Raw genomic sequence first — 22,618 nt, 5'->3', positions numbered from 1 at the left:
TAGACGTACAGGTATCTTTCAGACGGCAGGACAATGATAATTAACATGACAAATGTTTCACCACTTTAATTTACTGCCGTTTATGACGTCATAGCCGATGAGCGCTATCGCATTGAATGTAATATCGGCTTTTTTTCCCCTATCAATAGTGTATACCAGGTTTGCTGCTAGTGGATGTGTTGGCAAGCGCAATACATGTATTTGTAAGGATTACAAGAATGATAATTAAAGGGGCATTCCAGACGATCGATATAATTGTACATCATGAAGTACATAGATAGGTAATGCCATAAAATAGATCAATACTCTGAAAAAACCCAACACGCAATACACTAAACAAGGATGATGACATTTGGAGGCAAAACTTACAAGTTAATGTGCGAGGGAGCTGGGGAGGGGGTGCATTGCAAGGGGGCAGAGGCCAGGTATCCCCCCTCCCACATGAGGGAGATTTTGTATTTTTAGACCTGAAAATCAGTGACCTGGTGCGCACTTTGGGTCAAATTTTTGGATTTTCTCCTATCAAAAATGAATATTCACAGAAATGTGAATGAGAATGTTTTTGCCCTCCCGTGAGGATGTTCTTGCCCGCCCCTAAGGAAGTTCTCGCCCCATCCCCCCAAAATGAGGCTGTTCTCGCCCCAACCACCAACCATGCGGATGTTCTCGTCCCCATCCCATCCAGCCATGAGGATGTTCTCGCCCCCATCCCACCCCACCCCACCATGACTCTGTTCTCGCCCCCACCACCAACCACGAGGATATTCTCGCAGCCACCCCTGCACCATGAGGATGTTCTCACCCCCACAATCCCAATCATGAGGATATTTCCCCCATACTACACCCGTGAGGATGTTCTCGCCCCCCCCCCCACGAGGATATTTCCCCACCCCACCCCCACCATAACGATATTCCCCCACCCCCACAACGAGGATGTTCCCCCACACCACCCCCACCATAACAATATTCCCCCACCCCCAAGGAAGTTCTCCCCCCCCCCCCCCTCCCCACCAGCACAAGAGAAGGTTGACACCACACCTCCTGGGTCTGGCACACTCTTGCCACACCACACCACACCCCCTGGGTCTGGCACACTCTTGCCACACCACACCACACCACACCCCCTGGGTCTGGTACACTCTTGCCACACCACACCCCCTGGGTCTGGCACACTCTTGGCACACCACACCACACCACACCACACCCCCTGGGTCTGGCACACTCTTGTCACATTTTACACCCTGCACTGTACAAGTCGGAGGATAAGTCGTTTTCCCCATCCATTTCATTGTGTATACTCTGTATACACAATGAAATAGATGTCACATTTTTACACTCTGCACTGTACAAGTCGGATGATAAGACGTTTTTCCCATCCATTTCATTGTGTATACTCTGTATACACAATGAAATAGATGTCACATTTTTACACTGCACTGTACAAGTCGGATAAGACGTTTTTCTCATCCATTTCATTTTGTATACTCTGTATACAAAATGAAATGGGTGTCATATTTTTTTTACACTCTGCACTGTACAAGTCGGATGATAAGACGTTTTCCCCATCCATTTCATTGTGTATACTCTGTATACACAATAAAATAGATGTCACATTTTTACACTGCACTGTACAAGTCGGATAAGACGTATTTCTCATCCATTTCATTTTGTATACTCTGTACACAAAATGAAATGGGTGTCATATTTTTTTACACTCTGCACTGTACAAGTCGGATGATAAGACTTTTCCATTCATTTCATTTTGTAAACTCTGTATATAAATGAAATGGGATAATAATAATAATAGTTGTTTTGGATATAAACTCCAAATTTTATTGTCCGAAAATGGAAATTCTTTTTTGCCCAATTGATCGTGGGCCCGGCAGCCACTGAGCAGCGCCAGATCGACGTTGCTCTAACCTTTTCACCTGTTGAACGGCTGCAAACAAGGTAGCAGCAACTCCCATCTTTTAACGTCTTTTGGTATGACGCGGCCGGGGTTCGAACCCACGACCTCCCGATTGTGAGGCAGCCGCTCTACTTACTGAGTCAACACATCGGTCGATACTCTGCATCGTCACACGACACTCCTGAAATTACAAGACTGGCCAAAATAAACTTTACTTTCATTTCATTTTGTTACCCTACAAAATGAAATGGCTGCACACAAACATAATATACAGTGCGTATCAAAAAAAGCGCAACAAGATTTAATTTCGACTTTGTGAAGATTGTGTTAACTTTACACCAAAGTGAGTAGCAACATCTTAAAGCTACATATCTCCTCTTTCCAATGATATCTTAATTTTTCTTACACGATCATGGATGGCTGAGTAATCATTCTTTTTGGACAATGGGTGAAATTGGACTTGGGACCAAGTTTCAATTTCTGCATTTAACTATGACGTCGATTTTCGTAGAGAAACGCTGAATGTCTGGGCTGGACTTTGTGGAAACGGTTTGCTCCTAGGGCCCTTCTTCTTTGAAAACAACATGAACGGAAATGGATACTTACAAATTTTAAATGAACATGTGATTCCTGAATTAATGGAAAATTTTTCTGTGCAACAAAGGGCTGTGTTCAGACGCCTATGGTGGGCACAGGGTGGCACACCAGCCCATCGACTAGTTACACTGTGCAGTACAAAGAAATAGATTGGCTGAGGTATTTGAAAATTGGGTGATTGCCTTGTATCATGATGTGGAGAGGCCACCACGATCTCCGGATCTGACTTGTTCTGAGTTTTTCCTTGGGGTTATCTCAAGAGCAAAGTGTTCATTACCCCTCCACCTGAACTCCGAGACAAAGAATCACTGATGAGTTTGAAGCTCTATACGCCACCAAGCCCCAATGATTCACAGGGCTGTGCGTGAGATGAAGAAAAGAGCTAATCTCTGTGTGGAAAGGAATGGTGGCCATGTTGAGGGGCATGGGATGTAATGTTAAAAAGAAATATCCGAAAGAAGACAATGGTAAGTTGCGAGTATTCATTTCATTATTCCATTTGTTAAGTTAATTTCTTATAAGGTGCATTGATTCTTGCAGTGTCTAAACTTGGTCCCAAGTCTAATTTGACCCATTGTCCAAAAATAATGATTACTCAGCCATCCATGACCATGTATGAATAAATAAAATATCATTGAAAAGAGGAGACATGTGGTTTTAAGATGCTGCTACTCACTTTGGTGTAAAGTTAACACAATCTTCACAAATTTGAAATCAAATCTTGTTGCGTTTTTTTGATACGCACTGTAGAATAGCAGAACCTGCACACAAATTACAAGACTGAAGAGGTTCTTTATATACAGTGAACTTTAATTTGTAACTTGTTTTCCTTTATTGCAATCAATAATGCCAGACGTCTACACGAAGTCCACGAAGCAATCCATGCTACCAAAGACTTGATGCCTGACCAGGGATTGATAAAATGGAACACTACTGTAAAGATGTACATCAGATGTTGGCCAATTTCAGCCATTTAAGGCCCCGTCACACTTTTTGAAAGTATCCATAAAAAAAAACACCCACACCAGCTATCGTATCTCTGTGAATTCATAAACTTTACGCACTACTCTATTATAAGCGAGGGGTGCGACCGTATTTTCAAATTTTCGAAATCGTTGGACATTTTGTTCTATAGTGTGACGGGACCTCAAAGATGAAGCTGTGGTCATTCGTGGGTGCTTCTCGTTCTTCTGCGTTGTTCAGCTAAACGTCTCCAGGCAACCACGGATTCAGGCGGGTGGATAAGAACCTGACAGAAGATAATCTGAAAACATGTCATTGATATTAGTTAGCAAGCTTTAGATCTGGGACGCGAACGCTAAGACGACGCTACTTCCCTGGTTGGACGATAGAAACAGTTGTATAGAGCATGTGCAGAACACTATCACTTTTTTTTTGGGGGGGCGGGGTCTATAATTTTTTTTCTCTCTCTATCTTTCTCTTTTTACAAGAGAGGTTGCTTGTGTTTGTTTGTCCGTCTGTTTGTTTGTTTGTTTATATGTATAGGTCTGTATGTGTCATACACCTTTTGTATTATGTCTAGCTAATTGCTTTTTGATGTTATTTAGTCTTTTTGTCCACGAGGAGACTGCAAAATACAAGCTTAGCTTTTTAGCATGTCTCCTCCATTTCCTGCAACTTTAGTTTCAATTCAATTTTCATTGTCTACTTTGCTTTTGTGATGCGTAGTATTGTCAACTTCACGTATTTTTCTTTGTTACTACATTGCATTGATGTTGTGTTATTTTGTGTATGAAAATGTTGTTGGAAATGAAATAAATGAAATGAAATGAAATGAAATAATTAGCGTGGTCTTAGCATTTGCGTCGCACATCTTAAGTTCATGAAAATGTTGTTGGAAATGAAATAAATGCAATGAAATGAAATGAAATAATTAGCGTGGTCTTAGCATTTGCGTCGCACATCTTAAGTTCGCCATTAGCTGTTCGTGACCTTGCATCACAAAACACGTCGCCAGTTCGTTTTGTTGGTTTCTGGGGAACAGAATCAAAACCAATGAAGAGACAGGTCTATGCTCGGAGAGCCGTTTTTCATCCAGTCTTAACTTAAATATGTCAGATTTACATCGTCTACTGTATTAGGAAATGCCAAAATCGATAGTGGAACGTAAATTTGAATACTAGTATTGCCTACATGAAAACCGTGCAAATTATTTCAACAGAAGCCCTACGTAAATGTGATGGCAAGTGAAAATGGTCCGTTTTTGTTTGTCCTTTAAATCGTTATTCATCCTTTATTTCACATTTCCATCACAAGGTAGAAAGTTATATTGGATGGAGTTGAGGGAGTTTAAGACGTCGCTCTGTTTAATGCATCGTCACATTCGGAACATCGAGCCAACGAATGTCCAACGAATTTGAAAGTTCTCATCGGGTGCTAATACCATGAATGATAGAAAACTTCGCAACATCGCGATTCGTAGAGATTCTCTAGAGCCGATGTTTTATTTTGAACAAGACGAAAAAACAAATACATGTAAACGAAGAGCTATAGGATACAAAGAACGTCAAACATGTTACGAACTACTATAGTATTAGCAACGGATTTGAACATATTTTCAAATATTCGAATTCGTTGGGCATGCGTTGGCTTGATATGATCTAGTGTTTATACGCGACCTTTATAAATACGTTACCAAGAATCGTGAAGTCGTCTGCACGATTATGTTGACCAACGCGAAAAAGTGGGAGGAGGGGACGCCCTTGTTGTCGAAGATGGTTCAGTTCTGTGGGCGTCTGGGCGTTGACGAGTCTCGCATGGTTACACGTCATCGGGTGCTCAGCATGCTGCCGTCGTAGACTGGATGAATAACCTATAGATCTGTAAGAGACAAAAATAATTATGACAGTTGTTATAACCAACTTTCCCGCAATCGATACCAATACTGGAAACCAATATTGTAAATATGTCTCCTTTACCTTCAAATTCGTCAAAAAAAGTGAAGTGAAGGATTTGATATTTTCTCAACGTCCAATAGGGGCCGTTTCAATGTATTACAACTACAATGGATGTTTCGTTTCCTACAGCCTATAGTAACGAAGAATTTCATTCACGTGCTCCTTATGTAGACTGGAATTTACTTAGTTGTTGCTAGGTATAGGGAAGCCTCCGACAAGCTTTGTGGTTGTTAAGGGCAACTTTTGTGAACAAAGTACTAGTATGCAAGAAATCGGAATATACATTTACAGAACCTGTCTGTTCACATCAGCAAAAAAAAAAAAAAAAAAAAAGAATTATAAATAATGAGGATTTATGCAGGAGAGGGAATGATTTTGAGCTTCAACGGCATCATTTTCATCTGATTTGCATGAACATGATAGGGTCTGTAGCTGATCATTACTATCAGGACTATGATGGGAAATCTCTTGTCTGTCGTCACCTATAGTTCGATTTTCCTTCTAACAATCCCTTTGCCCCTCCACCGGACTTGAGGGCTTTTTACACTTGCAATTTTTTGCTTAGTCCCGTACCAACGGTGGGGCTAGGGGGGCCTTAGCCCCACCGTTGGTACCGGACTTTCCTTAGCCCACTTTCTGTTTACACTCGTTTTTGCCAAAGTGGGCTAGCCCTACCGATACTCCCGTACCATCTGGCCCTGCAAAATAGCAGGGTTAGCACCGCAATTGCGGTGCCAAGCAAGCGAGTGTAAACAGAACTAAAAAATAATCCGGGGCTAAGCGACGGAGACGTAGTCCGACCCCCACTGACCAATCAGAAACGAGATAATCTAAGCGCTGCCGGTGTGTGCGTGTATGTGTACAGTGTACAGCGTAATCATGAATATTCATGTGGTTTGGAAAGTACCGGACTAAGAAATACGAGTGTAAAAAGGTCAATTTTCTCCTTGGCCCCGGACAAGAGTTAGTACGGGACTTATTGGCGAGTGTAAAAAGCTGAAAAAGTTGGTACGGGACTAACGATAGTCCTGGGTCAGAGAAAGTACGGGGTTAAGAAACACAAGTGTAAAAAGGGCTTTGGCGCTCCTTCTAACAAAATGAGTTTCTATTTCCCTGTAAGGATGCTACCTACCACGTTTGTGACAAATATTTTCTTATAGGGTCTTCAAGAAGGAGCTGCAAATGTGACAGTTTTTACCCCATCTCCCACTCCCGGCCCCGTGCGCAGGACACCACTGGATCCTCCATCAAGCACGCTTGAAAATACGTTAGGCCTACAGTCATTAATGTCTTCATAGCAGTAACTTTTAGCTCTGTCTTTTATTTGGCTCAAAAGAAAAAGATTCAAACAAAATCAATCTATCAATCAATCAATCAACCAATTAATCAATTAAAGGGTGTGTACAGTTCTGGTTGAGGTGAGGATTTAGCTTTTAACGTTTTGCGAGATATTTAGAAACCACTCTGGAGATGTCAAAAAGCATGCAATTCTAAGGGGTATCAAAAGTTTATTTGATGAAAATCGGTTTTGAAATGGCTGAGATATCCAAAAACAAGGTGAAACAAAGAGATCCTAATAAAAGGCGTGGCCTGTCGCCTTTTATTATTATCACTTTTTTGGATATCCCAGCCATTTGAAAACCAATTTTCATCAAATAAACGTTGAATCCTTCTTAAAATTACATGTTCTTTCATATTTCATAAGAATGAATGAATGAATGAATGAATGATTTTTATTACCAAATTTAAGTTCAAGTTTACAAGTTTACAATCACAGACAATCTATACAATCATTGAGAATACAATAATAATAATACAATTAACAGGAATACAAGACATGAAAGTATAGAATCAAACTTATCAACAATATGAATATGAAAGTGCAAACATATACTGTATTTACAAATTTGGTAAAAGGGTCCAACAAATAACAACGCTAGTGGACGTTGGCCCTTGAATACAGAAGAAGAATATATAAATTCAACAAGAAAATTATTTGCATTATAAACAAGTGTATCTACACTATATGTACAAGATTAACATTTTGAAATTGATAAGTGTACTTACATTACTTATTACTAGAATTGAAGTTTTGCTTTGTGGATTACAATAAACAAATTTATTCCAATTATGTGTATTCTTCCAATAAATTCTTCTTGAAGACTTTACAAAAAAAATTTTACGAGAGGATGTATAACATAAATCAAAAAGATTGTTCCATATTTTGACACCTGAATATGCTATTGATCGCTTCCCTTATTCTGTTCTGACAGTTTTTAGTTTAAAATTGCAAATTTCTTTGTTTCTTAGAATTGTTTCGTATGTATGGTCAATATGAGAAAAATAGTACGATTCTTTATGAGGTAGGTTATCATTCAATAGATCATAGATAAATAGTCCAATTAGGTATCTATGTTCCTTAAATACATCCAATAATTTTAGTTCATACAATAAAATTGCTGAGTGATGCCTGAAACTTTGGAATGTTATCACTCTCGACATTCTCTTTTGTAGAATTAGAATAGGATTTAAGAAAGTTTTGTTTGTTCCGCCCCGGACCTCCAATCCGTAGGTTATATGAGGTAGAATAAAAGCATTGTATAAGAGTAGCAGTATTTGTTTAGAGACGAAGTGTCGTATTCTGTACAAAATTCCTATTTTTTTTTTGCTTAAAACATTGCATACATTATTGATGTGTTTCTTCCAATTTAAGTTTTCATCAATACAGATTCCGAGAAAAGATATTGAATCATCTGACTCTAAAACGGATTCGTTAATCGACAATTGACCAAATATTTCAATTTTTCTACGCCTGCTTTTGAAAATCATATACTAAATATATTTATTAATATTAACTGTTAGCTTGTTTGAATTACACCATGCAATCACATCTTTCATATTCTTACTAACATCTGCTAAGTTTATATTGTGCTCATTTGTATTGAAAGTATGAAAAAGATTAGAATCATCGGCAAATAATCTACAATTAAAATATGAAGTTGAATTGGGCAAATCATTAATACAGATGAGAAAAAGTGCTGGACCCAAAACAGATCCTTGACGAACACCACACGAGATCAATTTATTTGAAGATATGCAGTCATTATAACATACAAATTGTTGCCTGTCTTTTAAATAATTCCTAAACCATTGTAAAGCTAAACCTCGGATTCCGTAATGTTCAAGCTTTTTAAGAAGAATTGTATGATTTATCGTATCAAAAGCTTTTGCAAAATCAATGAAAACTCCGACCGTTGACCGCCCTTCATCAGTACTATTTGTAATTTGATTAATAAGATTTATAAGTGAAAGTTTGGTACTGTATCCATGCCTGAATCAATGAAGTTTATATAAATTTTCATATTTTTCCAAAAAATCTACAACACGTTTATTGATTAACTTTTCAAATAATTTACTTATTATCGGTAAAATCGAAATTGGTCTGTAATTACCATAATAATTACCTATAATTACCTGGATTACTTTATCTCCTTTCTTAAAAATTGAGGTTTCTCATTATCTCACTTAGGAATGTTATAAACCTGAATCAATCAATCAATCAATCAATCAATCAATCAATCAATCAATCAATCAATCAATCAATCAATCAATCAATCAATCAATCAATCAATCAATCAATCAATCAATCAATCAATCAATCAATCAATCAATATCAATCAATCAATCAATCGACACTGGCTATACACGGGACTGACCATACACCACCAGCAGGGGCAGGATGATGCAGATAGCTGGCTGAATCAGGGAAACCGATAAGCGGCTCGCTGCATGCGCTTGTGTTGTGCACACACCAGCGCAGCGGCATTACCGATGAGCGCGAGCGGATAAGTACACACGTGTGTATGAAAGCATGTTGCTGTTGCGAAAATGGCAAATAACAAAAAGCTACGCGCCGTTTTACGTTCTTTTGAAGGTGCCACCAAGGTTCCAGAAAACTACATAAGGTAAGAATGTAATGTGGTATCATTGCCTATTTTTATGAAGTATGAAGACTGTTGATAGAATTAGATTAATGTGTTTTAAGTGCCGACATGCCTCTCTACCTGCACGTGTAGTCCCATATATATAAAAATGTGTTGTACACATGCACTTGCTGTTGTGTCGCGTGTCTCATAAATTATAATCATATTCATAATGATATATCAGTAGGGTTTCTAGTAGATCTAGAGTAAATTGAAACTAATTTACTAGTAGTAGAGTAGCTTGACATTGACTGCTGCGCCTACTCTACGCCGCGGTGTAAATTTAGAACCTAACTTCAACTCTTACTCGAGTGTCAGTAAATTTATTGACTGTTTAATTCCGTCAAACATAAATCATCTAGACCCCCTATTCTTAAAAAAGGAATGCCAGAAGTCAACCAGCGACCAGGTCAAATCGATCCTTGAATTACAACACTATTCAGACCAACAAAGATTGTTATCATCACTCACTTTACCCAAGGACAATCCCAATTTGGAACACACTGCCAGCTGAAACAAAATCTGCAATCAATATCGATACTTTTAAATCTTGTTTGTCCAAAACAAGATTTTAAAGTCCCGCAACTGTATGCATGAGGGACTGCATGTTTATTGCCCAGCAGCGGCGGTTGGTGCAGTACCGACAAGACAAGACAATAATATAGACAGAAAAAATCAGTCTGTTTTATAAGTCTGGAGTTTTATAATATTTTTGGTAATCATGTAGAAATGCACACCTATACCGTTCGCTTCGCTGTTTGTCGATCAAATTTTGTGCAGCTATTGGAGATGCTAAATTGAACCATATCAGAGAGTTTTCATGGAATTAGAAAGCCGAAAAGGTAAGAAAAATGAGAAATCGGAGTTGAAAAGTACGTCGGTCGCGAACATAGTCTCGCAGAGAACGATGTCAACTATTATAATCGATTCTGGTAGTCTCTAATTAGCCGCTTACTACAATATTGAACTTGACTCGTGCAATACGTGTAGCTCCTACTTTCTTTTTCATATTTTTTTCTTATTGTTAGCTCACCTGAGTTGAAGGCTCAAGTGAGCTATTGTGATAGTTCTTTGTTTTCATTGCCACTATCATGATTATCACTATTCAATAATATTATTGATACAGATTATTCATACCAGGATTTAGACATCGATCCTTTCTTTAAAAATTGTGGCAAGTATTGATTTCATCATGACAAAGTTGATAATAATAATTTGAGTAGTGTTGAAGGGAATAGAATGAGGTTGAAGGAAAAGTGGAAGAAAAAGGTTAGGGGCAATTCCGCGGTTAGTAACGTTACATTTGAACAAATTTAGATATTTGTTTTTACTACTAAATTACCATTTATTCATTTCAAGCCAAAATTATGTCAAAAACATGTTCATCATTCCCAGGTTTATGATACAGAAAAGAATGAATACAATCCAAGAAATAATAGCATTGCTATGGCAACTTAAAGGGCTGGTTAGTAACGTTACGAAAAAAGGACATGACAAAAATATCGATGTCTTGTAACAAAAAGTGTGCAAAAATTCAAGTTACTTCAAACAAAGTGTTGCATTAATTTCAATTATTGCATCATGACAAATGTTCACACAATGTTTTTTAGCAGTTCGACCAATAATTTCTTAGCTAGACCCCCAAAAGCATGGATAGTAATGTTACGGTTAGTAACGTTACATTTGTCCGGAGAAATTCCGCAGGTCATTTCACCCTTTTGTAATTGACAAAATGTCACATGACTTCTGGAGTATTTAAATGTATTTATCTTTTACCCTTTAGCAAAACTTTGAGGAAAAAATGTTAAAGGAACCCACTGTAATTTGCATTTAAGTGAATTTCAGCATCCCCAGTCCCACATGTACATTTTAAATGATGGTTTTAGATCTCGCGAAATCGATCAATATGAAAGATAAAATCTACTGAATTTGAAAGACCTTAATAATTGGTGAACATCCATGGCATTAGTTGATACCTAGATTAAAGAGTAAGATAAAGAGGCACATTTCTTTTATCCATGTCATGTCCACCTAACTGCGGAATTGCCCTTAGGCTATTTAGGAGGGAGAGAGAAAGAGAGAGAAAAGATGAGAAGGAAGTTATATTCAAAGGGGATTTGTTTCTAGTAATCTACATAATTAATTTATAGGCCTAATTTAATAAATTAAAGAGAAAAGTATTACAAAAAGTGTATGTTTACATTGTGGACTTCTCAATAAGTGCTCATTTTACCTAAAAAGAAACAGAATATTGAAATTAAAATGGTAATATGTTTTTAATTGATAAGTTCATCTTAGGGATAGTAGAAAGTAATCGTTTTCATGATAGTATTTATTTTTCCATTTCATTTTTTAAATTATGTATATAAAAACTGCAACCCCAGTATTTGCTTTTGTTTTGTAGTAAAAATCCATTTTATTGTGCAATATTCATGATGGATAATTCCCATTTAATTTGTCATATATCTTTTACTGTTTTGTACGTGATCCGTCCATCATTTAGTCAGCAAAAAATGTTGACAGATATACAGTCACATGCAGGAGAAAATTAACTAAAACGATAAAAAACAGATGCATCAAGATCACTTTCTTTCTTCCACATTTTACTGTCGAGCCGACGTAATTATTGTGGTCAAACACCAAACAAGCGGCTGTATCACAGACTACAACGATCGATTATCGTCGATTATCGTCGCTCTTCCACATAATCGATCATTCATCATGCTACACTGACACAGCCGTCGATCGGCGTACTTTTGAGTCAAAATTAGCTACTTTTCTTCTGTAATTGACTATGAAATTTCATGAAACCGTCAGATAAGGTCCATCTTGACATTTCTGATAGCCACAAGAAGTTTTCATTGACAAATTAAGGAAGGAAATGGTAGGTGTGCATGGTGTGCATTTGTACATGATTACCATATTTTTTGCACAATTTATTAATTTACGATTCTCCTCGGGAGACCAGCGGAGTCCGTGAAAATCTGCAGCAATGTGTCATAGACTCGTACTCAGGGACACCGCTGTGAAGGGGGGTGGGGGAAAGGGATGTTTAACCACTGTCCCTAGATAGAAGGGACGTAGTATGAGCAGGAACACGTTCCTCCTCAAAAACAAGAAGTACCAGCTCCCACCAGGTACTGTAATTTTCGCGAATTGGAGCCAACTGCCTTTTTCCTGGCATGAAATATTTGTGAAGTGCCTCTGGCATTCAATGCATATAGTGTAGACAAGAGACTTCGCATGCATTTTAATTTCACGGATCTTGGCTCTCACAAAATTAGAATGCACGTAAACATTCCTCATTTTACAGTATGCAGGTCAAGTTGATCTTTGTGATGGGCTACAAAGCCCTTTTGTAGATTTAGAAGAAGAAGAAGGGCTTACTCTTACATGTAGATTACAATTTCTGTTTTTCAGTGTTTGATAGCACTGTTGCTGAAAACTGGAAATATGTTAGTTTTAAGATCCTAGACAGTAATGCTGCTTGTAATAGGCTGTGTAATAATGATTATGTTTCACAAACCTGCGTCAGCAATGTCATATCAGTTAATCAGTGCTTTCAAATTTATGATTTACAATACTGCTTGTGCGTAGTCTATACACACTGTATAATATAGGCAATCACAATAACCTTATGTACTATATAATTGATATGATTACAGTTGTCAGCCAAAGCATGAAGCTGTTCTCACATCCTGCACCAAGTCCCTGTTTGACGAGGCTGCAAGTCATGGCCGAGAAACCATTGGTTCGTCAAACCCACTCTCCGAGCTCATCACAGAAGGCTTTGACGAGGAGCAGATATGGCAGGAGCTTGAGCTGCAGAATGAACCATGCATTAACAGTCTTCTGAAGCGTGTCTCCAAGTCCGTGGCAGGAAGCAGCAGTCAGCGACATGCACGAAGGCAAGAAATGGTGTCACAAGGCGAGGAGGGAGAAACGGATGAGAGTGACCATACAGAGGATGAGGATGAACATTCAGATGATCAGGATGACGGTGAAGAAGATCCTGACGTGTCTGACGCGGACATTCAAAGAACTAGACACAGAAAGGATGGTGAGGATTTCGATGACAGTGACGAGTCCGACACCAATTTCGACATAGATTCGCTGCAATCCAGGACTAAACTGAGAGGAAAAGTTTCAGTGAAAGAGGACACTGCACATAGTGGTAAGGGAAGGACTAAGTCTTCAGTCGTGGATGACATGTTTTTCAAACTTGATGACATGGAGAGGTTTCTGGAGATGGAGGACGCCAGGGAGGCAAAGCGCCTTCGACAGATGGAGCGGAGAGAAGCGGGAGGGAAGCCTGGTGGTGATGATGAGGAGGGGGAGGAGGATGAGGGGGAGGAAGACGACGATGAAATGGTGGACTATTTTGATGATGCATCGTCAGATGAAGACGAACGTCAGATAGCAGCAGGAAAGGTACAGTACTAGTGTACATGTATGTGCATTTTCAGTGTATGATGGATCTGCATGCAGTTTGTGTTATGTGAGATCCGTGCAAAGGACTGACGAGTGAACTTTAAATGATTCACTGTCACTTAGCCCATCAATGGGTTGCAATCAGTTTTCACAACCAGAATAATTATGTTCTGTCTGAAAGCATTTTCCTTCAAGGGTTTGGAATATTCTGCCTCATATTTTGATTTTTTCGTTGATTTATGAATTATTCATTCATTTGTTCATTCAATCATTTATTTGTTCATTGATTTATTATTCATAAACTGTTTTATCTGTTCATAAATACATTTATATTTGCAAGTCAAGGTGTTATTGTAATCCCTGCAAGATATAAGGGAAGTCTGTCAAAGTCCAGCAGATGAAATCTGTCCGTGAACTGGGGAATGGGATAGCATGTTTTGCATGCTTGTCTTTCGTGGCCTAGATACAGTGTGTGTATGAATATCAAAAGATGATGGCTCTGCCTGTTTGGAGTAGCATTTGTATATTGTTTATGGCTTTTTGTTTTTGTTTTTTTTTCTGACTGAACAGAAAAAGAGTTCAAGGGATTTCATGTACAGTGATTTCTTCAGTGAGCCAGGAACTCAAGTCCAGAATAAGCCAACAAAGAAGAAAGTACATTTCCTTGAAGAAGAGGATAAGGAAGACAAAGACAAGGAAGAGGATGTACATGGTGGCCAAGAAAAGGAGAAAGATTTTGATGAGGAAAGGTATTGTGTCAATTCTGTATTTTGCTGAAACTACAATTGCAAAATGCTTGTATGAACCAGAGTTCCTGTTTTGCTTTGCATCAGTCATGTTCTGTAAGACAAGTGGTAATTGCATATTGTTTGTCCATCCATTGAAGACATTGCTTGTGTACAACAAAATCATGGTACAATCAAATCTGTCTTAGCAACCACCTTGACTTACCATAATTTCGTTAGTTGTATAGTGGCCACCTGCCGTATATGACCACTAAAAACAATTCTCTCTGAGAGAAAAAGCATATTGAATATCTGTCTACAGTGGCCACCTGTCTGTAACGGCCACTTTTTAGTCTCCCTTGGGTGGCTGCTAGAGACGGGTTTAATTGTAATTTATGTATTAATGTCTGGGAGACAAAACTTACTAGCAAGTTGAGTTAGCTCATGAGGTCATACTCATGTATACCAGAAGTGATTTGGCACACATATCTGACATCTTAAGATCACAGACAGTATTACATTTGTGTGTGATGTTGTCTGGGGTTTCTTAGGTCGACAAAGTTGTTTACCTCTTTGAACTATGATCCAAGCCTTTTACCACTCTAGTGCTCACACAAGGGAAATTGTATTCATGGTCATTTTCTTGCACTGTTACTGTGTATGTCGAAACATAACTTAAAACCCATGGATGTTTCAAATTCCTATTCCGTTTTCGCCCACAATCATCAAGCTTTGAAGATGCAGATGAGGACTTACTGGAGGAGCTGAGGAAGTCCTCAGCCACAGGGAACAAGGACAACTTGTTTGGAGGAAGCAGTGAGAGTGAGGGGGAGGACTATGGAGACATCTTGGGAGGGCCTCAGAAGAAGAGAAAAGATGGAGGGGAGCAGTCTTCCTTTGAAAAGCGTCAAGAAAAGGTATCAATGAACGGCATCTAAACCTGCTTTGTCAAAAATACATTGATGACTGGTATCTAAACCTGCTGTCTATGTCAATGTGTATTGGTGGACAGCCTCTAAACTAGCCTATAGACTAGGCAGAGGATGCAGCTTTTGTCGTTGCTGTAACGCTATTAAAACGTCAGATGCGGCAAGAATATTGCCTTTGCTATAGAGCAATATGTCTGATGCGGCGAGAATGTTGCCTTTGCCATAAAGCGATATGTCTGATGCGGCAAGACTGCAAACAGTGGAAGCATCAATCGCCTATATCCACTCATCTGGTTTTAGTCGTTATTTTCTTTTTATCGACTATGAATCAGCAGTTTTTGTACAAAAAATTGCCACTGATTAGGCAGACAAATTAAAAGTTGCCAGGTTAGTGCCTATTTATAAGAAAGGGAAGAAAGATGATGTTTCCAATTATCATCCCATTTCAATATTGCTAGTTTTCTCTAAGGTTTTAGAAAAAGCACATACTTTTGTTACTCATTTTTGTAAATAACTTCCACCGATACAGTTTCATGTACGTACTTAACACTTGATGACTGAATGTGACTGTGCAGCTACTCATTCGCCATCATCACAAAAATAGTTGCCATTTCTGTGCTAAATTCAAGAATCTGTGTGGACTACATTGTACATCTGTTGACGTCCGAGGTGTTGTATAAAACAAATAGTGTATGGTCTTTACTCGTGCAATGGAACAAGATTTCACACTGGGTGAAAGGTAAGGCGCACTATTCAACTTGGCTTTGCCTCATGGAGTAGAGCACCTCCGTCTTTCACCAAATGCAAAATCTTGTGCCATCGCACTCGTGACCATTCACCATTTGTATACTATCTTTATGTTTTACATATGTAAATTGTGTCTTGATAATATAATTATTTAGTCATACTGAGGCCTGTTTCATAAAGATGTTTGCAGAACTTTAAGTTGCAGCATTGCAAGATATGGTGGCAATGGCTGAAATGCTTACAGCTGATTGGTTGTTTCCTGGCAGCTGCCATGGTAACTAGTTACTGCAACATGCAATAATATCAATGCTGTTTATGTAACAGGCCAGCGTTAGGCAAACGTTAAGATTTAAGTCTAAATGCCATGTGTTTCACCCTATATCACATCATCTGTGACTTTGCTACACGCAGTTGCGACAGAGAATCAGTGAACTGGAGCAGGGTAACATTGCCGAGAAGTCCTGGCAGCTTGTTGGGGAGGTCGGAGCTGCAAAGAGGCCGGAGAACAGTCTCTTGGAGGAGAATCTGGATTTTGATGTGACAACAAGGCCAGGTAGGATGGCATCCCTGAAGTCATCTCAGTGCTATGATGCTTTACAAGTGTACTTGTTCTTTTTTTCTCAGTTGGCTAGGCACTTCACTTATTCTGAAAGCAGCATAATGCATAAGCTTGCCTGACGTAACAATTTATAGAGTTCATGTTCAAACAAAGAATAAACCTGTGCAGAGCAGGTTACCAAAATGATCTGTCAATTAACACCTGGGGAAGTGTATATTTCATTGTTTTCCCTTAATAATAATATATGAAGATATATATTTTTTTGATATATAAAGATATATATATTTTTTCTAGTAATACTGCCAAATACCAGGCTTACTGTCTGGTTGATGTGCTAGAAAGCATTATTTGTAAAGATCACATAAATAATCATCACATCACAGATGCTTATCTCAGTGAATTTACAAACCAACGTGCCTGTTGGTATAAATGACCTTTTTCTGCTCGTGTGCAAAGTGGAATTACAAACTTGTGTATTTGAAGGTATAGATTGAGCATTCAGGCATTCTTTCAGAAAGCTTCTTTTTTTTTTCATTATCCTCATTCTTGTGAAATTTCTGAAGATGTTTTTTCTCATCTTGCCATCGCCAATTGCACACAGCTCCCATCATCACGGAGGAGACCACCCGAACTCTGGAGGACATCATCAAGCAGCGGGTCCTGGACCAGGCCTGGGACGACGTCCAGCGCAAGACCAAGCCCAAGGAGGAGGCCTACGAGTTCAAGAAGCGCATCACACTGGACCAGGAGAAGAGCAAGCTCAGCCTGGGGGAGATCTACGAGCAAGAGTTCATCAAACAGACTCAGGTACAGCTCCCGTCTCAGATCCCGGTTCCAGGAATGTGGGTCCACACAAGAAGGGTGCCTAAAGCTTTGCTTGTGCATAAATGGCTCTGTTTTCTTTAGACTTTTATTGACATATTCATTACCTTGGCTTTGCCTATGGTAGCATGCATCTAATTCCTTTAGAATGCCCTCTAATGGCAAGACAGCATGAACTTTAATTCCCCATGTAGACAATGTCCACATGGCATGCATGGATATGGGAATTTTAGCATGTAGTTCTTAAAGGACCTCCTTCCCCCACTTTTCTATAGAATTGCAAGTGGCAGAGTAGAATGAAACCAATCATGAGTGCAACAGTCTCTGAAAATGTGTGCATAAAGAGTGAAAAAAACTTGCTTGATTTTCTTTCCATGCTCTTCTTAGTCAAGAGCAGTAGACTTCTTCACTGAATGGTATATCATTAGCACAAATAAAAGGATTCATTCAAGTCCTCCGCTACTGATTTGTAGAATAAGGTCTTCCTTTGAGCAACATCCCGAAACATACACTGCCACACTCGAGGAAGCAGAAGAAAGGAAAATATGAGATTCACCATTTCCTTTTGCTTTATTTTTGTTTTCTTCCGACTTTTATATGATCTAGCAAGGACAAACAGAAGAGAAGGAGGACCCGATGCACGCCGACATCAAGAGGTCGATGAAATCTCTCTTCATGAAGCTGGACGCACTCTCCCAACACCACTTCACACCCAAGCCTGTCCGGCCAGAGGTCAAGGTCATCACCAACACCCCGGCCATCTCCATGGAAGAGGTCATCCCCCTCACTGTCACTGAATCCTCCCTCCTGGCTCCAGAAGAAATTCAGGTGACCTCCTGTAGTCCCCGGCTCTTTCTCTCTATATATAAAACTTAGGATTAACATACTTTTAACTCTTAACGTGCCATGGTTGCCGAACGGCGACCTTAGTCCTGACGTGCCATGGTCGCCGATCGGCGACTAAGAAGAGCAAGAAAAGCGTTAATCATTTAAGTTCCTTGGTACCATAATGTGTTACACCAAGCAACTGCCAATGATATGTACTGGTAGCTGATTAACATAGCCATCGTTTCCACTAAAAATATGAGCATGCTTACATTGGAAAATTTTGAGTAAATACACAATTTTTCAGCTAGATGCGAGATGTGTAAGGATCAAAAGTCTCATAGGTAAACCACGCGTGTGTATGCTATTGAATCTGCGTGTATTGTCTATGCGGTTCCACTCGCATTGTTCCGCTTGGCCTACTGTCCTGCCGGAAGCTGCTTTGACTTTGTCCCTCAGAAAGGGTCAGCTTTCGTTTGTCAGTCAAGTCTTTCATCCTTTTGTTTTGGTGAACGTCACTAATCGTCCCCACGCTAGCATAGGAATTGCGCGTGGACAAAGGCCTGCCGATTTCAATAGAGTACGCCCTCCCGCAGTCTGCTTAGACAAAAGGAGGATTAGCAGGTTCTTCCTTCTCAGGTGGACAAAAGACACTATTCCAGGGCCCGGGACAATTACTTTAGTTTCAAATACAGGATCTGGGACTAAAGGACTCAGATTTGGGAATGAATTACTGAGGCAGAAAGAGAAATTGCCAAGACAAAATAAACTGCTATTATCTTTGGAATCATACAATTCTAGAAGGCAATTTTGTTATCATTTGAAAGAGGAGATGTTGCTCTAAACCTTTCTCACAGAGTCAAGGGAGCGTTTCATTGAAGAAAAAACATGACTGACTCTTTTTTTCCATACTACACAAATATTTCTTCTTATTTTTTTGATGTATCAATTATTTCTGCAATATTTCAGGTTCAGATAGATATTGTGGCAAACTGACTGCATGACACGAAAGAACAAACATTTCTTGATATATGTTGTGTAGAACTCAATTCAGAACAGTCAATAGTTTCAGAGATATGGCGGTTATAAATTTCATTGTCAGTCCAGTTTCGAAACGTTCTGGCGTTAGGTAAAAACCTCTGGCACATTAGGGGTTTTGGGCCTGGCACATTAAGAGTTAATAGATTCTGTCTGTATTAAAGATATAAAATGTGTGTATTGGGGATTTTTATTGTGGTAACATTTCAGGCACTACAAGCTGCAGATAGAGAAGTATGTTGATGTAACGAATATGGCAAGCAATCTCATCTTACAATATTTTACTCCCCCCCCCCCATGATGTTATCTAAGATTGGTTGACTCTCAGATTTTGTATTCACATCCCTGGTGGTAATTAGTATTTACACACTTTGAAAATGACTTCACAACGTTTGCCATCCTCAGGGCAAGGAGAAAGGGGAGCTGAAAGGAAAGGCGGAGAAGACGCTGACGGACAAGAAGCGCGAGCTGCGCCGGAAGAAGCAGCAGCAGCGGGCGAGGGCCCAGGAGCGGCTGAAGCGCGAGAAGGCGGTGCAGAAGTTGAATCCCGGCATGGGGAACAAGTACAGCAAAAAGGCTGCCCTCGCTCGGCTGGAAAAGAACAGCAAGATGCCCTCCAGCAACACGACTGTTATCAAGGTGGGTACATCCTAAGAGAGTAAAGCACCATTTTTGATATACATTGATATGTTTTGCACTTTTTATTTGTTGGTTGGCTCTCTCTCTCTCTTTCTTTTTTTGCCACATCTTTGTACACCAGGTTAAGGGCCCTCTTCCATTTCACTCTGTTCCTATTCCTTATCCATGTGTTGTTCCTTATCTTGCCTCTCTATTTATCTTTACCCTTCACAGGTTACCCCTATGATCCTTGGGATCATCACTGGCTCACCTCTGCCTTTGTCTCTTCACCCCCCTGCTTTAATCCCCCTTCCTTAACTGTTTGGCTAACTACCTTTGACTTCTAACCTGCCCCTTTGTTTCCATTGTTCTGTGTCCCTAGCAGAAGCCCTCCTCAGATTGTGCTTGCTTTGTGTAGTCCATAATTACATGTCATTTTGCCTCTGATGAAGATTCTGCTAGGATCATAAGCTCAGGCCCCTTTTGTCTACATTTTACTCCACTGGCTTGTCACTATTGGATAAGTATACAAGTATACTTTACATACTTAAGCTTGATCCCTCAGTGAACCCCCTCATAGGTGGAAAGGTGGACCAACATTTGAGGATGGATGATGTATGGCTCAGCAGGATATACAAATTGCAGACAGAAATGATTCTGAGAACAGTGTAAGGGACTTTGAAGAATACGCAGTGGTGTTGAGGATGCAAGTCCTCCACATGTTATAGGAGCAACTTTTGGCATAACTGAAATATCAGTTGATGTGCGTCCGTTGACACCCTGTGGTCATGGTGAAACAATGTACAGTCAACCTTGCCTATGAAGTCGAATCTATTTGGACTGAAGAAATAGCATCAACTTAAAAGAAAATTTGACTTATGAGGGATTAAAATCAAAGGAATACAAAGAGAAGAGGACCTGAGAAAACCTTCGACTTAGGTGATTATTTGACTTATGCGAGGTCAACTTGAGCAAGGTTGACTGTATGTTCAAAATCGGGTTACTGATGTAAGTCTTTGCGACTCTACAAGGTACCTAAATACTGTGTAGATATATTTTTGTCTGATTACAATGCGATCAGAGAGTAAATTCTCCAATGACTTGACTTCATTATATAAATGGTTTAGAGATCCATTTTGTGTCAAGATGTAATCAGCTTTAGCAGAAAAATTAAAGTTCATTATCAAATCAAGTGCGGTCATTTCCCGAAAGCATACAATTTCCTTCAATTATGTAAAATGTGTTTCCCCTCTCTGAATTTCATCATCCAGGATACGGACAGTGCCAGAGGGAATTTGAAATCCTCCAAAGCTTTCTTCAGCAAGCTGCAGGAGGAAGTCGTGACACAAGTACAGGGACTGAAGGAGAAGAAGAAAAAGAAGAAACAAGTGTCTGGTGTCCAACTCAAATTATGAACAGTGATACGTTTATGGAATGCACAGCAAACATTGCATATTCAGTATCTTCTCTCTCCTCTCTAGCTCCACTTCTTTATCTCTCTTTCTTTCTCTTTTCTCTTTCAATACTCAATCTTGTGCTTGGTCTAGACATAAGTGGCATTGACACCGTGGCTTAAGCTCACATCGAAAATACATATGTATGTTGCTATTTTACAGTATCATTGCCATTTCTTCACCTTTCACGCCACGAGTCTCTCTTTAAAAAGATATTCACTTCAGTCAAAGAGACAAATCCCAGCATGATAAAGCTGCTGGCTTGTTCCAAGGCATCTTCCTTGACAGATTCATCAGTATAGCATCTTCATACAAACTCATGATACACACTCACACACACACACACACACACACACACACACACACACACACACACACACACAAAACACATGATAAATACTTGTTTTGTTGGTTTTTATTCACGTATGATACGTATAAAGCACTTGGAAAATATTTTTTTCCCATGCAGTTAACATAATGACTGCATGAACAAAGGAGAGTGTGATCACAGGCATCACATTACATATATAAATTCTGACATTGAGATGGTCATAACTTCTATACTATTTCGTAAGATTTCACTTACATTTTGAAGATTTTGAAAAATGTCATTTATACATGCAGTAATTTCCTTTCAGGATAAATTGAACTATCATAACTCAAAAGTATTTGATTGATTTGGAAAAGACCAGAAGTGCCTTGTAGCAAGATGCACCGTACTATACTAGTATTATTGCTTGAGCCCAGGCCCAATCATGTCTTCTTCAATTGACTGTACACAGCATTGTATTTGCGTACGCATTGGCATTCATAGTTTCTTTACTTAATGGACTTCTCATTTCATGCTTTAAATAAACTGATTTTAACATTTTTCATGGCAGATCCCACATTGATATATTTTTGCTCAATGCTTTCGGCTGTCTAGTTGTAACATAACAAAGAGCTGGATGTACTTGGCAGAAAGAAATCTGTCATAATGATGTTCTTCCCTTGTAAAGTGAAATTGATATACTCCTCCCATTGCTTTTGGCATGGACATTAAATATCATATATGTAATATTAA

The 22,618-nt window shown here is 39.2% G+C and overlaps 1 protein-coding gene across 1 annotated transcript; it reads left to right on the top strand.

The window, feature by feature from the left end:
* The first annotated feature begins 578 nt into the window (after positions 1-578).
* Positions 579-21,516, top strand: LOC139744879 (U3 small nucleolar ribonucleoprotein protein MPP10-like). The gene is made up of 11 exons (XM_071655289.1): positions 579-854; positions 9,177-9,213; positions 9,347-9,389; positions 13,073-13,838; positions 14,415-14,587; positions 15,294-15,480; positions 16,651-16,792; positions 17,400-17,605; positions 18,227-18,448; positions 19,889-20,122; positions 21,373-21,516. Exons 1-11 carry the CDS (start codon positions 579-581, stop codon positions 21,514-21,516), a joined length of 2,430 nt encoding a protein of 809 aa, XP_071511390.1.
* The last annotated feature ends 1,102 nt before the right edge of the window (positions 21,517-22,618 follow it).

The sequence above is a fragment of the Diadema antillarum genome, unplaced genomic scaffold, assembly GCF_040938485.1.
Source record: "Diadema antillarum isolate AM-2024a unplaced genomic scaffold, OU_Dant_1.0 seq00001216_RagTag, whole genome shotgun sequence".
NCBI classification, from domain to species: domain Eukaryota; kingdom Metazoa; phylum Echinodermata; class Echinoidea; order Diadematoida; family Diadematidae; genus Diadema; species Diadema antillarum.
Note: the sequence above shows the minus strand (reverse complement) of the source record. Positions and strands in the feature narration are given on the sequence as shown.

What these genes read in the sequence shown, in the direction of transcription:
- LOC139744879 (XM_071655289.1), top strand. Translation starts at nt 579, where the DNA reads ATGTTCTTGCCCGCCCCTAAGGAAGTTCTCGCCCCATCCCCCCAAAAT. An exon ending in GTCAGATAGCAGCAGGAAAG is followed by an intron (nt 13,839 to 14,414) that starts GTACAGTACTAG and finishes GAACAGAAAAAG; the next exon opens with AGTTCAAGGGATTTCATGTA. An exon ending in TTGAAAAGCGTCAAGAAAAG is followed by an intron (nt 15,481 to 16,650) that starts GTATCAATGAAC and finishes TGCTACACGCAG; the next exon opens with TTGCGACAGAGAATCAGTGA.